The 19,043-nt window shown below is 39.3% G+C and overlaps 2 protein-coding genes across 3 annotated transcripts; both read left to right on the top strand.

Annotated features, from left to right (window-relative positions):
• Positions 1–794: 794 nt before the first annotated feature.
• pdia2 (protein disulfide isomerase family A, member 2) lies at positions 795–8,482 on the top strand. The gene is made up of 11 exons (XM_027006176.3): positions 795–1,092; positions 2,376–2,582; positions 2,674–2,807; positions 3,273–3,410; positions 3,526–3,639; positions 3,772–3,897; positions 4,728–4,922; positions 5,730–5,850; positions 6,005–6,186; positions 7,259–7,396; positions 8,068–8,482. Exons 1-11 carry the CDS (start codon positions 861–863, stop codon positions 8,134–8,136), a joined length of 1,656 nt encoding a protein of 551 aa, XP_026861977.2. The 5' UTR covers positions 795–860; the 3' UTR covers positions 8,137–8,482.
• Positions 8,483–9,704: 1,222 nt separating this feature from the next.
• LOC145652045 (lipopolysaccharide-induced tumor necrosis factor-alpha factor homolog) lies at positions 9,705–13,552 on the top strand. 2 transcript variants are annotated; one of them, XM_081701278.1, is made up of 5 exons: positions 9,705–9,863; positions 10,778–10,917; positions 11,162–11,260; positions 11,409–11,589; positions 11,736–13,552. In XM_081701278.1, the coding sequence occupies exons 2-5, from the start codon at positions 10,791–10,793 to the stop codon at positions 11,842–11,844; spliced, it is 516 nt and encodes a 171-aa protein (XP_081557404.1). In that variant the 5' UTR covers positions 9,705–9,863; positions 10,778–10,790; the 3' UTR covers positions 11,845–13,552. The 2 variants fall into 2 exon arrangements, with proteins under 2 accessions (XP_081557404.1, XP_081557403.1); XM_081701277.1 differs by having other exon boundaries at positions 11,409–11,858.
• The last annotated feature ends 5,491 nt before the right edge of the window (positions 13,553–19,043 follow it).

The raw sequence follows: 19,043 nt of genomic DNA, 5'->3' as shown, positions 1-19,043 counted from the left end.
TATGCAGTACAGTGTACAGAGTTCGTTTTGTTATTTATTGAATCTATCTTTATTTTTTTCTACGTTTTTTTGAGCTCAGTTAAAAATTTAGGATGTGATAATGTATAGTATATATAATAATGTACATAATAGGGTATATAATTTGAGACTGAGTGGGCCTTCAAATGTCAACAATAACAACAGCTAGACAAATAAGCACATTTATAACGCGTGATGGAAAGGTGGCGGTAGATCGCTCAAACTGGCCCAATTGATGATTCAGAGGTTTGGATCTTGAGCCACCAATCAGAACCCTGGGCCAGTGCTCCACGTTGGGGTCATGTGTAAAGAAGTGTAGTCTTCTAATGTTAAAAGAGAATGATGATAATTACTTCAAGGTTTAGAAAAAAAAATTTTCTTCGATCTGTTCCTTTTTATTAAGTTTTTTTTTCTTCTGCTATCTCATTCAACAAAGAGTGTGAGGAGATGGAAGTGCATAATTTGCCTAATACCCCTAGACTATGTAAAACAGTCGGTTGCATTACAACGTTCGAAGTTTGGTATAGCAGTTAAGATCCGTTTCCTTTGGATGCCTGATAACACCCAACATACTACTGACTCGCATAAAAACAGAAAGAACTGCCATTTAAGAGAGTCGGTAAATTTGCATATAATGTCGCCATATTTTAATTCTTCCTACTTAAACGTCTGCGAAAGACATTTGAGAGAGAGCTTAAGAAAGTCCCAGTAGATTTGTTCCACGCACGCACCTGTGTGACTCGTCATTGTCAGCAGTTTCTTATCAGCACCACGAGGCCGGACAGCGGCCGCAGATCGCTCGAGCACCTCCACTCGAGACACCTTAGCTCTGCCTCGCGGGAATGAAGCTCTTTCGTGTTCTGGTTTTCTCTTTCCTTCTCTTTCGCGCCTTGTGCGCGAGGGCGGTAGAAGCTGAGGACAAAAACTCTGAAGAAGATAAAGAAGAGACAGAGACTGAGCCCGAGAGAAAGGAGAAGACGGATGAAATAACGGAGGAAAAGGACGTCTTGGTCCTTCATAACAAGAACTTCGCAAGGGCCCTCAGCGAGAACAAATACTTGCTTGTGGAATTCTGTGAGTATGGCAAAAACTGCATCGTAATTAAAAAACTGCAAGTAATTATAGCAGTAGCGTTCAAATGAAGGGAAATGACCAGTCACAGGTGCGTGCGGGGAACAAATCTACTGGGGCTTTTTAAAGCTCTCTCTCAAGTTTCTCTTTCAGACATTGAGTAAGAAGAATTAAATATGGCGATTATTTGTAAATTTACCGACCCTCATTAAATGTCAGTTATTTCTGTTTTACGCGACTCAGATGTCTGTTGGTTGTTATCACGCATACAAATTAGGTTTCATGACATGCTAATCTCTAACAGATGTTGTGCTCTGCTAAAGAATCGAAAGTTATTGTGCGTAACGAAAACAAATGTTTTAATCGTTGTAACTTTATAAAGGGTTTTAACTTAATTACAGTAAACCTAGTTTCATGATTTTGAACATTTTCTAAATTAATTAAGATAATCATTTTAAGATCCCATGAGCTACCTCTAGATAAATGCATCAGTTGAGAACACAATTCCAGGTGACACTCGTGATGTTTCATGTTATGAGGTTCTTTTTTCTGTTCTTTTTTGTGGTCGTCTGTAAGTCTGTAATTGTATTCCATAGGCCAGTATAACAGTGATAGTGTTAAAAACAACAATTCTGACTTTTATACATATTCGCATGAAGACTATCATTTCATGTTTCAGGTTGATACTGACTAACTATCATGGCTTATCACAAAAAAGTCAGGTCATGTGTGTAGGTCCTATTTATAGCAAACTCATCAGCTCAGATGCAAGTTTTCTCATGGTGCAAGGGTACAGTGTACTAAGTTGTCACATGACCGAGATTAGGTAAAACACATAACGAATGCAGCCTAGACCACTTCCCCTAAGCGTTCAGCCACCACCGGGAGACATTTATGCATAGTCAGAGCCAAATGTACACCTTGATTGTCAGTGCTTTATACCAAATATATTGTTCTTCGTTAGAATCCATTTAAGATGTTAACAGGGACAGATTATATTTAGGCCTAAATCATTGGCATATCGCAAAATTCTGGGACCCCACCACAATGAAATAATATTCATTATTTTGACTACACGGCGAGTGCGTTCCCTACGTGTCTCTCCCTTATGCCACTGGCCTAAACAGATGGCCTACAATAATTTTCACATAACTGTGTCTCGGGATTAAACAAACATACAAACTAGCAAATGAGTCAAGTGAACGATGCTTGCTTGGGCAGACCTCCTCAGCTGTTTTGCTAAAAACATTCACTACTTTATCCTTCCTTTATTTACTTAAAAAAAGACGCTCCATGGTGCGGCCACTGTCGCAGACTTGAGCCAATTTATGCCGAGGTGGCGGGGCAGCTGAAGAGCGAATCTTCTCTGGTTCGCTTGGCCAAGGTTGATGCGACCGAGGAGCCAGAGCTCGCGGAAGAGTTTGACGCCGATAGCTTTCCGACACTTAAATTCTTCAACGACGGCATCAGGCAAAACGCAACGGATTTCACAGGTAGCTACAGAGCTTCCCATGTTGGAAAACGATGTTCCTTTTTAGCATTATCATGTCACTAATATCAGTGACTGTGGTCTGTGTGTTAAAGGAAAGCGCACTGCGAAGGGCATCAAAAAGTGGCTGCAGCGACGTCTGGGCCCCAGTGCAGTTATTCTGAACGGCACTCAAGACGCACAGCGACTACTCGACGCACACGACGTGGTTGTGGTGGGGTTTTTTGAGGTAAGTCATGTGCGGCAGTTCATCGGATATACTCACATTTTCACATTTGATCACATTTGATCATTTGAAAAGTTGACCATCACTCATGACTCCATGAGTCCAAATCTATAATGTTGCTCATCTAAGATGTGCTCATAGCTATGCAACATGTTTCAAGGCGGGCGGTGCTGTGGGAAGTTATTTTAGTTATAGTTGTGGTCGTACAGGTCCTTTAACATCCATTAGGGAGTCCTGAAGCACCCTCTGCACCTCTAATTCTCACAGCCTTGGACATTCTCAACAATTAATTATTGAGCATCTCACTATCCTTTGAGGATTAAAATGTTACACTGCACACTGATTTGGACTGATGGGACAAAAGAGAACAAATAATGTTACATGGATCAGCAATGGCATGTGCAGTATGTCTTAAAATTATGGTGTTCTCTCTCTTTTTTTCTCATTCTCTCTCTGTCACTCTGTCAGGAGCTAGGAGGAGAGGTGGCAAAAGTATTTTGTGATGTAGCATTAAACATAGCTGACTTTAACTTTGGCCTCACAAGCAGTCCAGAACTCTTTAAGAAGTATGAAGTTCAGAAGGACACTGTAGTGCTCTTTAAAAAGGTGATATTTACAATCTGAAACACACAGTTTTGCCTTTTATCAATGCTTAAATCAATATAGAATAGATGAAATATTTGTAGGTCATTATTTATAGCAAGTGTTTGTGTTTGTCTAGTTTGATGACATGCGAGCAGACATGCCTCTGTCCGAGGGCAAATTGGACAAGGATGAGTTGATCACCTTCATCCAGGCCAACAGTGTTGAACTTGTCATTACTTTTAGTGAGGAGGTAGTCATTAAATCAATATTTTTGCGCTTTACATTAATCACAAATAATTAAGATACCAAATTTTAGTTACTGCTGTTATATATGTTAGAATATATACTCTACATCTTTCCACTTTTTGTCCTGCCTCTTCAGAATGCTGAAAAGATTTTTTCATCTAAAATCCATAACCACCTCATTCTGTTCATCAACACAACCATTGAATCCCACAATGCACTGCTTGATGACTACAGGGCCACTGCCAGTGAGTTTAAAGAGAAAGTGAGTCTTAATGAGTCTTAATTCACACACACACACACACACACACACACACACACACACACACACACACACACACACCCCTACCCCTACTCTTTCCACCACACACATCCTGGTGTGTGGAGGAAAGAGGCATTTCTATTATATGTAAAACTTTGTGTTTTGACTGTGTATCTGTGTAACACTTAGAGCATTTACATGCACTTAATAATTAGATCATAATCGGATTTCTGCAATTATCTGATTATTCAATTTGCCATGTAAACAGCATATTCTGATTTCTCAGATCAGATTAAGGCCTAGAAATCCAATAAAGAGAGCTGGCTTTTAGCTCAAAATTGGATTTCTTATTGCATGTATACCTTTACCCTGATTTCTTTCAGCTTTCTCAGTTTGTGCATGCATGCACATGTAACTGGAGCTAGCAGAGTGATTTATGCAGTAGGCAGAATTAAATGCAGCACTCCCAAAATGGCTGTCAAATACTTTTGGGTAGACTTTGAAACATAGTACATACTCAAGGAAATTAAGAATTTGAATTGCGCACTATTAGTAACCATTAGAAATCATAAAAAAATCCACATTTCCCGGTAAAGTGGGCCAGTGTTTACAAAAAGCCATGACAGGATGTTTGAATTTTGCATCGCATTATTCCATGACATTATTGGTTGGTTGCAAAGTAGACATTTGATTATTGCCTGACTCATGTAAACCTGGAGCTTTCCCATTATCTGATTAATCAAGTATATATAAACATGCTGACAAAATCTGATTTTCTGCAGTTATTGGATTATTAAGTATATGTAAACTCAGTCATTGTGTGCCTCCCACAGGTGCTGTTCATTAAGGTAGATGTAAACACAGAGGTTTCCCATGTGCTGAAGTATTTCGGTCTGAATGCAAGTGAGGCCCCAGTACTCCGATTCATTAACACTGATTCGGCAAAGAAATATGCCATGGTGGATAAGACCATCAGCAAGGACACACTGAAAGCTTTCTGCCAGGGTGTCCTGGATGGCACAATCAAGGTTTGCAATTCTCTCTTCCAACAGGGCTTTTTCAACCTTTATTTTACAAGGGTGAACTGAGGTCATATCCTTAATCAGACATGCCATCATGATGGGAGGGGCCTGGAGTGGTGGTTAATTCCTCAAGTAATTGTTGTTCTGTGAAGCTTCAAGTACTGAATAAATGTAGGTGCTTGACTTTGTGGGCCAGGTTTTTGCGGAGTATAATACTGTGACTACATCTAATTTACGGTCTGGGGGTCACAGTGCAAATTATGACTTATGGATCTGCATAAAAAAAATGAAATCTGATGGCCTCATATTACAGATGTACTCATATTGCAGGTGTACATAAACAGAGCTTACTTGAAACACTTTATTAGTGATTTATCTGATACATTAAAATGAGAGAAATGGAACAATAATGGTCCTCAGAGGAGAGTGCTGAGCAGCACAGATTAAAATGCCACTAATTCAGTTACATTCTACAAATACTGTATGCTTATAGTAAAAAAAAGCCCAAGAATGTGACTGCTTTCTGGAAAATTCTGAAAGTAGCTGGCATTTGTGGCATTTGTGATTTGGACAAAAACATATATGATTAGACCACACAACTGAGTCCTGAGTTAGATACTGTGCTGAGTTATATACTGTACTGTACTGATATACTGTACTGAGATCATAAATCTATTGTTTAATTTCCATAGGTATCAGTATTGTTTGTCCGTCATTGCACTCAGCAGTGATACAGTGAGTTCATGAATCATTAGATTAAGGGACATGTTTTGGCTTAGCACATTAACTTGATCCTCAATTGTCTTAATGTAGCCCCATTTGATGAGCCAAGAGATTCCAGAAGACTGGGACAAGAATCCTGTCAAAGTGCTTGTGGGGAAGAACTTTGAACAAGTTGTCTTTGATGAGGCCAAGAACGTCTTTGTGGAATTTTGTAAGCAGGATATTAAGTCTTTTATTGTTTAAGTCAAAATTAAAAGCTAAAATTAAAACTCTCTCTCTCTCTCTCTCTCTCTCTCTCTCTCTCTCTCTCTCTCTCTCTCTCTCTCTCTCTCTCTCTCTCTCTCTCTCTTTCTGTTATTTATCAGATGCACCTTGGTGCAGCCACTGTAAGGAGCTCGCCCCAGTGTGGGAAAAGCTGGCAGAAAACTACAAAGACCATGAGAACATTGTCATTGCAAACATGGACGCCACAGCCAATGAGGTTGAGGCAGTGTCTGTGCAGGGTTTTCCTACCTTGAAGTTCTTCCCAGCAGAGACTGAAAGGAAGGTCAGCATGTTCTGCACCAACAGTCACCTTTTGTAAACCTTACTAATGCTCACTCTACAGTTCATATCCACATAAATCTCACTCTGAGCCTTGGTGACACCACACTCTCCACACTTCCCCTGATTAATGTACCTCACTGAACACATGGACTAATGATCATGAGCTTAATTAGTTAGGTGTTTTAGAGTAGGGGTGGCCCAAAAGTGTGCATAGATTACAATCTACTATACATGGCACAACATAGGGAGTCTATTCATTTTGCCAGAATCAGGTGTTTACAGCAGTTTTCAGATTCACTTTAGGGTGTTAAAGAGAAAGAAAGACTTTTTGTGGCATGACAAAGCCACGTGGGGGTAGTAGACTAAAGCTGAAGCGCCCAGTCCAGTCATAATGGGATGCCGATTGACCTCCAGTCACCATGTAAATTATTACATTTACAATGATGCAATGAACATCAAAGATTTTACAGTGTATACATATTTTCAAACTGGTCATTTCCTGGAGGGACATCAAATCTAGGGAACCATGCTGGTGGTGTGATATATTTAATAATGTCAAAGAGAAGCTGATAATGTTTGGCATGCACAATGCTGAGGTTATACCTAAATTATTACAATAATCTAAAATATAAATATTGTTTTTATTAATATTTGATGGTGACATGAGTCTGTTCCAAACCAAATCGATTAATGTAATTAATGTTCATGTAGAATATTATGCTTTAGATTCTAATTAATATTTTTTCCTTAAGGTTTTTTTTTTAAACACATTGTGATGACAGGCAATACAATTAATATTCAATGGGCATAATGTGCTTAGCTGTACCGATACTTAAAACAAGGTTGAAAAGAAAAACAAAATGACAAATTTGATTGACTGATTCAAGTGCTATACATAGTGAAGTATACTGACATGACAAATATCACATTATCTCATTCTGGCATATTCTCGCTTTTGCAAATATGCACGTTGTGAACACATTGCATGATATACATTACAAAAATATGTAAAATATAGAAAACTATGATATAATTACATAATAAACATTTATTTTCAAACATTATAAAATCAGGTCATCGATTACAATGGCAAGCGGGATTTGGAAACTTTCTCTAAGTTCCTGGATAATGGCGGAGTATTGCCGGAGGAAGAGGACGATGAGGATGAAGATGAGGAAGAGGAGGAACAGGGAAGCAGTGATAAAGAGGAGGTCAGCATCTCTTTATATTTATTCACCTATATGTGATTGGCAAGAGAGAGAGAGAGTCATACTTTTTGTATTAGCAATATTGTATACAGTTAGAATTTGTTAAATAGATTTTTATGTCTATGGATGTTTATTTTTTTGTTACTAGATTCTTTTTTGTTTTCCTTATTTATAAGAATAAATGCTAGGTATATGTGTATAAGAAATATATAGGTATATATGGGGTTCATATTCATATTCATCTTATGTGAGGTGTCTTGGTATGTGCTGGTTGGGTATGGCTGGGCCTTACTGCATATTATACATGCATTGAATACATCGAAAATTAATGAATATACAGCTCATTTGCACATCTCACTTTAACAGTCAGTGAGGCAGAGGTCAAGATGCAGTTTTTTAATCTTTGCTTTATCTAAAATGAGGGATAGACGAAAGGTTGTCATTCTCATCCAAGGGTTTTAGATGGGGCATTGCTGCTATTCATTCAAGCTTTATCCAAAGTTCTTAGTTTTGTAGTAGACAGGGACTGATCCTAACTAAATTGGATTAAACAATGGATAAACACTGGCTAAACAATATTTAAATTTGAACTTCCTGTTTCCCCAGGAAGGACTCTTTTTCTCTGTGATACTATGCGTTTTTTTAAATTCTGTGTTTCTTCTATCTCTCTTCAGGCCTCAAGTGAGTCATCAGAAAAGACTGAGAAAGACATGAACGAATCCAGCAGCAAAGATGAGCTTTGAAAATCAACTCAGGAATTAGCTAAGTGCTGAATCAGATCACTGAATCACCTCAGTGTAAACTGTTTTAATACATAATCCTTACAGTGTGAATCATTTCACTCAGCACTGAATTTAAATATGAATGAACATCATAGAGTAAAATGATTAAAATAAGATCACTGTCAAAATACATACAGAGATACATTTATTGCAGAAAAGTACAGCATAAAAAGAGAGATATTAATTGACAGATGCAAATGTACAATCATGTAAAACATACATTATCCTGTTGTAGGTGATCCAGTTTTTGGTTTTGTATGTAATACTTTGTATGCAGTGTCATACTCTCCTGTTAATGTGATGTCACCCTCCATTAAAATAATTAGATCCAAAACACCTCTGAACTCTGTTGAAACTCATGTAGTTAAATAAAAAGTTGTTAATTGTTTAGTGTGGATTTATCCTACAAAAATTCAGATTGGGAAAATTACTTTTCAATATAAATGATGAAGTGGCTGTATTAAAGAAATGAACCACTCATATTTGCTAGCATGAATGGTCCATTGAAGAAAACATGGAATTCTAGGAATCTTTAGGTCTCAAGCCTAAATGTTAACAGTAATGTATAGGCCATCATGTCCTAGTCTAGTCCTGGAGTAACCAGGACTTTTATATTACTGTGTTTACACTAACACATATGTAGAACTCATACAGGTTTGAAGTGGGAAAATGTACAGTATAGAGGCATTCAAAAACTGGGACTGAGAAACACTCTGTAGACCAGCAGGCAAAGCTGTTCCTCTATTTTCAAGTTCCCCATTACAGAAGCTGATTGACAACAGGATGCATCAGTTATGGCTAAACTCCGTCATGTCTACAGTGACATTGAAGTAAGGCTAGCAGTTCAGCCAGTCCTCTGGTTAAAGACAACCCCAACCTATGATTACTATCTACAGGCTTCCTTACAATGAACAAAAAGTACCTTTGAATATCAGTGAAGATTTCATTTTATTTCATAGCTACTTCATTTCATTTCATTTCATAGCTACTTCATTTCATTTCATTTCATAGCTATAAGCAATATATTTAGCGATTTATTATTTTTTTAAATGCTTTGGCTGAAATGTTTTTGTGACAGCAACAGTTTCCAGTATGTCTTGGCTATGAAATGTAATTAGAAGAATGTGTTTCTTGTGGTTGAAGTAAATTATTCTTTATTTATAGTTACAAGGATTCACACATTTCTGGGTGGCATATCAGAAAGCATTATCCTTCCCCTTTCTGGGTTACCCCATCATCAGGAACATTTGTACTGCCTGACTGTTTGTGACCTTCCAGATTGAATAGTATAGATAATCTATTAGGTCACATAGTCAGTCAGTAAGAATTCTGCTTACACAAACATGCAGAGAGAAACATACCAATGTACACACCCATTCATTGCAATGGAATGTACAGAGAGAGAAAAATAGACTGGTAGGGTAAGTGAAGTAGTGATGTCATAAAGAAGGAGGACGTTGTGCATTTTACACACAGACTGACAACTCCCAGGTAATCAAACTTTATTTGTGCATCATTCAGGTTATACCTGCTTTGTTAAAGAAACTGTGGTATTATTGAAAAGCAACAGAATGGTAAAGAGAAAACTGGCACGATAATGATATTAGAGAAGAAGGAAAAATGAAGAAGAAGAGAGAAGTGTTGTGAGCTGTAACAGCTACGCTACTGAAAGGAGGATTGTGTGTAAAGTAAGTAACTTTAATGGCTAAAGAAAATACAGAATTATGTAATTAGCAAGTAAACCATGAGATTTGGTAATGGCAGCATGTTGGGTAAGCTAATTCATTAATGATTTAGGTGTTCATCAGAGATCAGAGCTAGAGAAATGGGTTTTTGTTGTATGCTAAGTAATACAATTCCATAAAATTAATTTTCAATATTCATTTCTACCCTAATATGGCAAAGTAAAATTTAGGCTTTTCTACTTCTAATATCTGTACCTGAGGCTTGGGTAAGCTTGAATGAGCTAGTCCTAGTGAAAGCCTCACATGACTTTGCGCAATTTTCAAAAACACATAGTCACCATGAAAATGCTCTTGTATAATTAATGGTATATTCTTCCTTGTGTTCTTGCGGGAATGTTCTTGAGAGAATGTTGGTATGCTAGCAACTGCACAGAATTGCAATGTGTTTTGAAAAACCAAAATGTCAACTCTAACTTGCGGATTGGTATGATTGTAGTAGTAATAATAGTAGTAGTAGTCCTAATAAAAAATCCTAATCTAACATCCTAGTCTGCCTTCATCAGATCTCAGATGACATTATATTGGTTAGTTGAAGTAGTGAGACTTTCCAGATCCAAGACGACCTTTTCTTAACACTTGTGTGGTCCTCACATTGATGTATCATCCTATTTACACCACTCAACTGTTGACACGCTAAGACCAGCAGTATCAAGGAGACTGAAAATTCTGTTGTCATAGTTAATGGATATATGTTTCATGATTACCTATAATTTTATTTATCTATTTTCATTTTTCTATTACGCTGCTGTTTATTTTCTGGTTCCTACAAACAGTTGGGAAAACCAACCTTTTGCTACTGACTGATACATCAGATTTGCCAATCACAATATTTTCATTTCTTTTGTTCTCTTACCCAGTTTCAAGAAGTAAATGGATATTCCTGAAGGTCCTGTTTACACAGTCCTGCCCCCCTCATACAGTGAAGCCTGTCAGTGTCCTGTTTATGTGACCCAACCTGTGACTCCTTCAACACCACCCCCAACTTACAGAGAAGCAGGCAAGTTCACACAATCCACAGCTGTCTTTCATTTCATCTTCATCCAAAGGCTGATTAACAGAACAGCATCAGATAGAGATGTAGCTGATTTGTTCTTTACTTTCTTTGGAATGAATCTCACTTATGCACGTTTCCAGTTTGCACATATATGGCGGCTAATTACCGCATACTGATTTATGCAGGTGGGTTAAACTGTTCTTGGGGTGGGCCATAGATGTTAATGTAACACTGTTTTCGTGCACAGTGGGTGCACTGCACCTGACTCCAAATGTCACTGACATGTCACCCTACCCTGTGCTCACCATTCCCACTGAGATCAGGGCAGTCCAGCAAAGGCAGCAAGGTTAGTGGCCATCTCTTATTAATTACATTTGTTAAAATAATTATTAGTTAAATTATTATTATTGTTCTCCAGTCATAAGTATAATTTTTATGCCCCCATCCTTCCCCCCACTCTCTTACTCCCGCCATTGCTCCTTCACTGTCTTCAGTATTTGCTCAGCGCATGGTACAGGCTGAGCGTTCCCGAGTGACCATGCTGTCTCAAGTTCCACTGGGGGATGGACCCACTGTAACCATTTGCCCACACTGCCAACAACATATTACCACCATAGTGGACTATAAACCCGGTGCTGCAGCCTGGGGCATGTGCTGTCTGCTCACTCTTTTTGGGTATGATAAACTTGAGATGATAATCATCAATACACAGAGCAACTCCGAAGAGAGCTGGCAGAGGACAGCTTACCATATCCTATTGGTCATTGGAGTCATGAAGCTAATTGATGACAATGACATCACTGTGTTCTTTTCTCTTTCAGGTTAATCTGTGGAATCTGCCTTATTCCATTTTGTCTTAGAAGTTTACAAGATGCTCATCATACCTGTCCTCAGTGTAATAGGCACATAGGGATATATGTCTGCAAATGACGCACACACACACACACACACACACACACACAGTATTTATTGTAGCTAAGCACTGCAATGCCTGTACTGGAAAACCTTCAGCTTTGGTTTCAGTGAAGACATATCATGCACCCATCCACGCACACACACACACACACACACACACACACACACACACACACACACACACACACACACACACACACACACACACACATACATATACACAGAGACAGGCAAATTAATATATTCTATATATTTTGCAGATATGCAACACCATTTTAATATATGATTTTGTGAAACGCCATGTGCAAACACAGACTTGAGCCCTCTCCTGAAATAGACACTGTATTTGTATGCTATTTTCATAACTAAACAACATTTTATCTCTTTAATTGAATGATCTAATGAATGCATACTACAAGTTGTATTTGATGCATAGGAACACTGTTTTTCATTTTATGGGATGAATGACTTAAGGGGAAAACATTTAATCTTCTAATTTAGAGGTTCAATCATTTTCACACATGATTGATTTTAGTGAGGAAAAAAAGAATGTGCATTTGTTAATATCTATATAGCACTGTTAGGGGGATATTTGAGCTATTCACTGATGTATGCTAGGCATGTGTTCTCAGAAAGCTCATTTTCCTATTCCACAGAGTATAATACTCTGAATTACCACAAAGTAGCAGCCATACCATATTGTATATGCAATGTACAGTCACCACCCACTTCATTATAAACAATATTCATGAGAAATATCCTGTAGTTGTTTCCTATGTAGAATTCATACTAGCGATCCTCCATTGACTCATCAGTGGTTGGTTTCTGACTACAGAATCACTGATGCTGGGATATTTTTCAACACACCACCCCCCACACCCAGTGCCATATCAGTATCATGTCATTACCATGTCATTACCATGTCATTACCATGTCATTACCATGTCAGTGCCATGTTAGCACTGCTGTACTAATTATGGTCCACCACCAAAACACAGTCCAGTCAGCGGTACTTCTGCTGTTGACCAATTACATGGCAGACCAATAACTGGACGTGGCAAAAGATGAGAAAGGCAAAGTGGCAGGCAGGGGTTTCTAATAAAGTGGGTGGAGAGTGTATATGCAATACATGTTAAAGCTGACTACTACTGGTGTTTTCCATGATGTACAGTATTGTGAGAGTGAGGAAGCTTTACAGGTTTTATTATTCATAAGTTAACGAGGTCCTTTTGTTTTTGGCACTAATGCACACACCACAGGGATACACCCTGTCCGACCCAGGAATTTGTGTTGTGGTGTCCAAAAGATTTATAGAATTTTGTAGGTTTTCACAAATAGTTGCATTGTGAGACGCTTTGAAAAATGTGACCTGCTATTTGACTGAAGCTGTTTTACACATGAAAATTAAGTGATCAATAAAAACAACCAGTCCCTGGCCAAAGTAATGAGCGATGCTTGATCTCGCATTGAATTTTACTTTTGGACAAGTGCAAAATCCTGGTGATTTTAATTTAGTAGAATTTATCTTTACTATTATAGAATGTGTATGAATATATAAAACATTTTTACAAAACTGTGTGTATAAAGACAATTAGAAAAAAAGTACTTTAATTTTTTGTAGAGTCTAAAGTTGCATTTTCATGTATGTTTCGATGTTTAATTCCTTAAATGCCACATCATTCAATGTATTCAACAGATAAAAGTAAAAAAATAAAAAATACTGCAAAACCATTAGTGAAACAATGTATTTGTAACGCTGCTGGCCCGAGTGCGCGGGGCAGGACGCACAGACCTCCTCGTTCATGTGGGACATTTATTAACAAGAAACACACACTACACGACAGGCACTCACAAACGTTGACAGTGAAAATGATTACATGGTTTTACATTTAACAAAGTACACACTAACAATGGTGATCACACAAACACAGACGTTACGGCTATCGCAAATAGTTACAATGACGGATGTTGACGTTAAACGACTTACGTAGCAACAATGACCAACAACCGAAGTTCACACGGACATGGGTTTAAATAGACACGGCAACGCTTGACAAAGCCTGTGCACATGTGTGCAATTCCAGGGGGGCGCGGTTACTAAACAGATAAACAATAAGTCTGTGGATTCCCCGCATGCCGCGGACCGTACCACGTGACTTATGGGAACGGAGCAGTCCGTGACAGTATTAATTGTTTCGGAGAAATGTCCTGGTATGTTTGTGTTCCTGAAGCTATTTTGTATAGGTTGGTTTTCCTCCATTATTAACTCAAAAAATGCATGTTAATGAGAGTTTATTCGATGTGAGCCTGGTCTTCCACATAGTCACTGGCAAAGTTATTGTCATCAGAAGCAAAACATCCATGTTCAGGTTGTTGGTAACCTGCTCATGGTAGTTCTGCATGGGGAATATGAGGTTCATTGGGACCCCAAGTCTGTCACTGCACTCTTGCATCTAAGAAAAACAAATATAACAATACTTTGTTTAATATACATGATTCACTATGATGTCACTCTCATACTTATTTCCCAAGCTGTATGTTGTGGTTTTTTTTTTTGGTTTTTTTTGTTTTTTTGTGGATTATGCACAGTTTTTCTCAAAATCCTTTGTTTAGACTGGGACAGGGCGGAGTGGTGATAGACATCAGCCAATTCAGCATGGCTGCTATGTAACTTACACCATAACATTAACAATTGCTTTCCCGTGTTAAGCCTGTGATAGCCTGTTGGTAGCTATTGTGAGATAGGGGAGAGATCAACAGAAATGGGTGTTGGCAACAAGTAACATGAGGGAAGAGTATTGCTGTTCTACTCAACGTCTCTTGGTTCTTCCTGCTATAGTAAATCTTTCTCAGGTCAATATGAACCCTGGGACATGCTTTATCCACCACTGACATGATGATGACTTGCGGGATTCCTGTTGCACTGCATGGCATGCAAAGCTTTAGTGCATCCTACATAAGGCTCAGTTATTATCTTTAAAATATGAGATGTCCCCTCTCAGGAAACAAAAGTCTGGGGGTAGTAATATAAGTCATATTAGTCATAGTAGAATAATCTGTTGGTAGCTAACTATAGCAAGTATATAACTGAATGGAGACTCAGCTAATACTCATGGTAGTATGTGTTGTATGATTGCTTACATACATGCTAACTAGTAACAGTAAAAATGACAAATCAGTATCTACCTACAGTAAATGCATTTGAGTGACTCACCTAGGTTATGTGCGTTTTCCCAAACAGTTTTTATCTTCTGCATGACATCTTCAGAGATGCGGGAGACTCTGTCAGCTGAAAGGACACTCACCAGGCAATGAACTTTATCTTTCAAGATGGGATTTCAGTTGTAATCTGGGTCTCATTTAGCAACTGGGCTAACAGAAAGGGCAGAATGTCGACCTGTCATCCTATTTTATTTCAAATTAGTGTGAACTGGTTCGCTTATTTGCTCAAGTTTATCCAATTATCCAACACATAAATCCTGTCCTTAGCAATACATTTGAGGCTTGTCATTCTGTAATAGACTAAACCAAAACTTTTTTGGATAGTTTTGGTCATTTTAATGGCCTATTGTTGCATTGCATAATTGGACTGCATTGCAAAAATTCTCCTCCTGTGGACTTCCACAAACTACCAGCACTCTGTTCTCAATTCAGTATTAACTTACAGTATTAACTTACAGTACTTACAGTGTAGCCCTCTTTAATGCAATATACTGATTATATCAGCACTGTGGACTTCATTTGAATTTGAAGGCTCCAGGCCCATGATGTCATCGAAGACAAATGGATAGAAAGGTCCAGGGGCATTTTTCTTAAACCTTTGTTTTTTGTACTGGAAACAGCACATGGAAGCATGCATGAATATTAAAAGCCATGAATGCATAGTATATTCAAAGAAATTGTTTAGAACAAAAAATAAAATACAAGATAATCCTAATTTAACACATTCTACACCAAATGTAGTCAACCAGCTCAGACATGTTTGTCTTAAAGTATTAATGTATCTACTATGTATGTAGCTAGTAAGTATTTACCCCAAACATACCTCAAATGGTTAATGCCTGCTGGCTGAATAAGATAACTGGCAGCAAAAATGAACTAGCTCCTATCCCTGGAGGCCAGATAGTCCTGACCTTGAAGGACCCCCAGAAGGTGGCAAGAACATTAGAACAGCTGTGCACTGCCTGGATTGTCTACAAGAAAGCCTATAATTCAAATCCCCACACATGGATCCTGGAACACTTCAGGTTGTATAAGAGCCCTCATCAAGAACTCAGTGGGGTCAAAGAGGTCAAATTCAGGCCAATAGCACAAATCATCATCAAATGTGGGATTTACCAGGGACATTTACCCACTATTGTTCCATGTTATGATTAAAACCACGCCTCATTTTATACATGAGCATCTAGCTTTCTCTGAAACATTACAGAATGTTAATAAATGTATCATTTATTCTCACCAAGTTGTCACTTGATATCATTCAGACTGTGGTTGTTGTCAATATCATCAAAGAAATCACTGTTATTTGTAACGTTAGCCTAAGTGCCGTTGGGCATGGAACAGGATGCTCAGACTCGCTCGACGGTGACAGTGACGTTTATTTACATACAACACAGACAGTAATGGTGGCACTTATATATAACATTCACGGATAACATAGCTTTATAATAGACATGGATAACTCACACTAAACTGACGATGATACACATAAGTAAAACATCTACACAGACATTCAACATTACAGGGCTACAATGACCAACTGGGAGGTGCACACTGACAGCGGTTTAAAAAAACATACAAACACTTAACATCCTAAACTCTGTACAGGTGTGTTCCCTTACAAACAAACAAAAACAAACAAACAAACAAACAAACAAACTACAAACAAACAAACCCCCTGCACACGGCAGGCTGTACCACGTGACTCGTGGGGGAGGAGCGGTCCATGACAGTACCCCCTCCCAAGGGGCGTGGCTCCCAAAGCGTCCTATGCCCAGGCAGTGAATCCCAGGCCGCCATGCGCACAGAAACAGACACTGCATGGCAATGCCCGGTGCCCACCTAACACAAGGCGGGCCAGGAACTGTCAGCCAGGCAGACCCCTGTGAACAAGGGAGAAAGGCAGAGTGCCTGCCTCTCTCAGGGTAATCTGGTATGCTCCAAGTGACGGGTGTGGAGGAAGCAGTATGTGAAGATGACCCCTCCCTGGGGGCGTGGTTCCTGATGCCTCCCCTTCTAGGATAGCGCACTCCAGGCCACCATAGAAACACACAGACAAGGCACGGCGATGCCCGGTGCCCACCCAGCACCCGGCAGACCAAGAACCTCCCACCTGGGAGATCTCCCCAAACAAGGAAGAAAGGCAGAGTTCCTGCCTTTCTTGGGTCCCTCTGATATGCTTTCCACAATGTGATGCAGCAAAGAACACACATGAGACGCACATACATACAAACACTAGCGCTATTCCACATAGACATAAGGTGCTGTGATGTGTCCTTGGCCTTGACGGCCTTGCAGGGGTGCACATCCGCCACAGTTCCAGGTGTGCTCCTCCCCTGAACAGTCCTCCTCTCTTCTAGCAGTCTAGGAGCGCCCCAGAGGCGATTTGCCTCCAAGGCTTTGGGCAGACCCCTCCAGTCTTGCTGGTGAGTCCACTGAAGGGAAGGGCCTCGGGCTTCATCCATGCCCTCCAGAGATCCCGACGACTCCACCAAACCGCCCTCTTTGAGGTCATTGTGGGGCACATCGGTCTTCCTCAGCCCAGGCTCGAGAGCCTCATGCCTCCCCAAGAAATTCCTGCTGGTGTTCCCCTCCACCTCAGGAGTGGACGAAGACACTGGTTGCAGTCCTCTCCCCAATATCCTGGGATCTGAGCGGCAGTGTGGGGAGTGCCTAAGCACCTCCCCCTAGGAAGTGCATCCCTAGCTGTGGCAGCTGGTGTCTTCTGTTGGTTGGTCATTCTGTAACGCTAGCCCGAGTGCCATTGGGTGTGGAACAGGACACTCGACTCCCTCGACAGTGACAGTGCCATTTATTTACTTACAGCACAGAGAGTAATGGTGGCACTCACATATAACATTCATGGATAACATAACTTTATACTAGATACGGATAACTCACACGAAACTGAAGACGATACACATAAGCATAACATCTACCCAGACATTCAACATTAAAGGGCTACAATGACCAATGGGGAGGTGCACACTAACAGCAGTTTAAATAAATATACAAACACTTATCATCTTAAACCCTGCACAGGTGTGTGCCCTCATGGAGGGTATGGCTACAAACAAATTAACCCCCTGCATGTGGCAGGCCATACCACATGACTCGTGGGGGAGGAGTGGTCTGTGACATTATTTAAATTATTCAGGGATCAAATCAAGTTTCAAGTTTAGTTTATTTGTTACATACATAGTCATACACAGTATAACTCGCAGTGAAATGGTTTGAGAGTGCTCTGTCCAAACTGAGGAAAAAAACAGGGGTGTATAGGGAAATATATATCTATATATATACAAATATATATATACAAAATAAATTAACAATGTATGTACAATATATGTATAATATGTTTATATACACAATGTACAATGTATATATGGATATGTGTAAAAGTATGTACACAATGTACACAATGTACAGTTCCAGTTTACAGTTGACATATTTACAGGTACATGGTGGTGGTCCCCACAGTTTATCAGTTTCCCTGATTCAGGGCCTGAATGGCCTGTGCGAAGAAGATGTTAATCATTAATGCTGCTTTCTTTATTCAATTTGAGTTGAATAGTTTAGACTGATAAATTGAGACATTTAATGAGACTGATTAATGCATGGCAAATCCTATGTATTGTTAAGGATTAGTAGGTGAAACCCCTACAGAAGTGTCTGGCATAGTATACAGAAACATCTGCCAAGTACATACTGGAAGTTCCAAGGTCCAAGGTCAAATACATCCCCAAAGGTTGTGGAAAATGACCATGCTAAGATCCCTTGGGACTTCCAAATACAGAAAGACAAAATGGTAATAGCTAATCAACCAGACATTGTAGTGATGGATAAACAGAAGAAGAGGGCTGCAATGACAGATGTGGCAATCTCAAGTGATAGCAACATCAGAAATAAGGAACACAAAAAGCTCAAGAAATACCAAGGGCTGAAAGAAGAGCTAGAAAAGATGGGGAAGGTGAAGGCAACAGTGGTTCCCGTGC

The sequence above is a fragment of the Electrophorus electricus genome, chromosome 18, assembly GCF_041902795.1.
Source record: "Electrophorus electricus isolate QZ-2024a chromosome 18, ASM4190279v1, whole genome shotgun sequence".
In the NCBI taxonomy this organism is placed as follows: Eukaryota; Metazoa; Chordata; class Actinopteri; order Gymnotiformes; family Gymnotidae; genus Electrophorus; species Electrophorus electricus.
The sequence above is the reverse complement of the archived record's forward strand: the minus strand, read 5'-3'. Positions and strand labels throughout refer to the sequence as shown.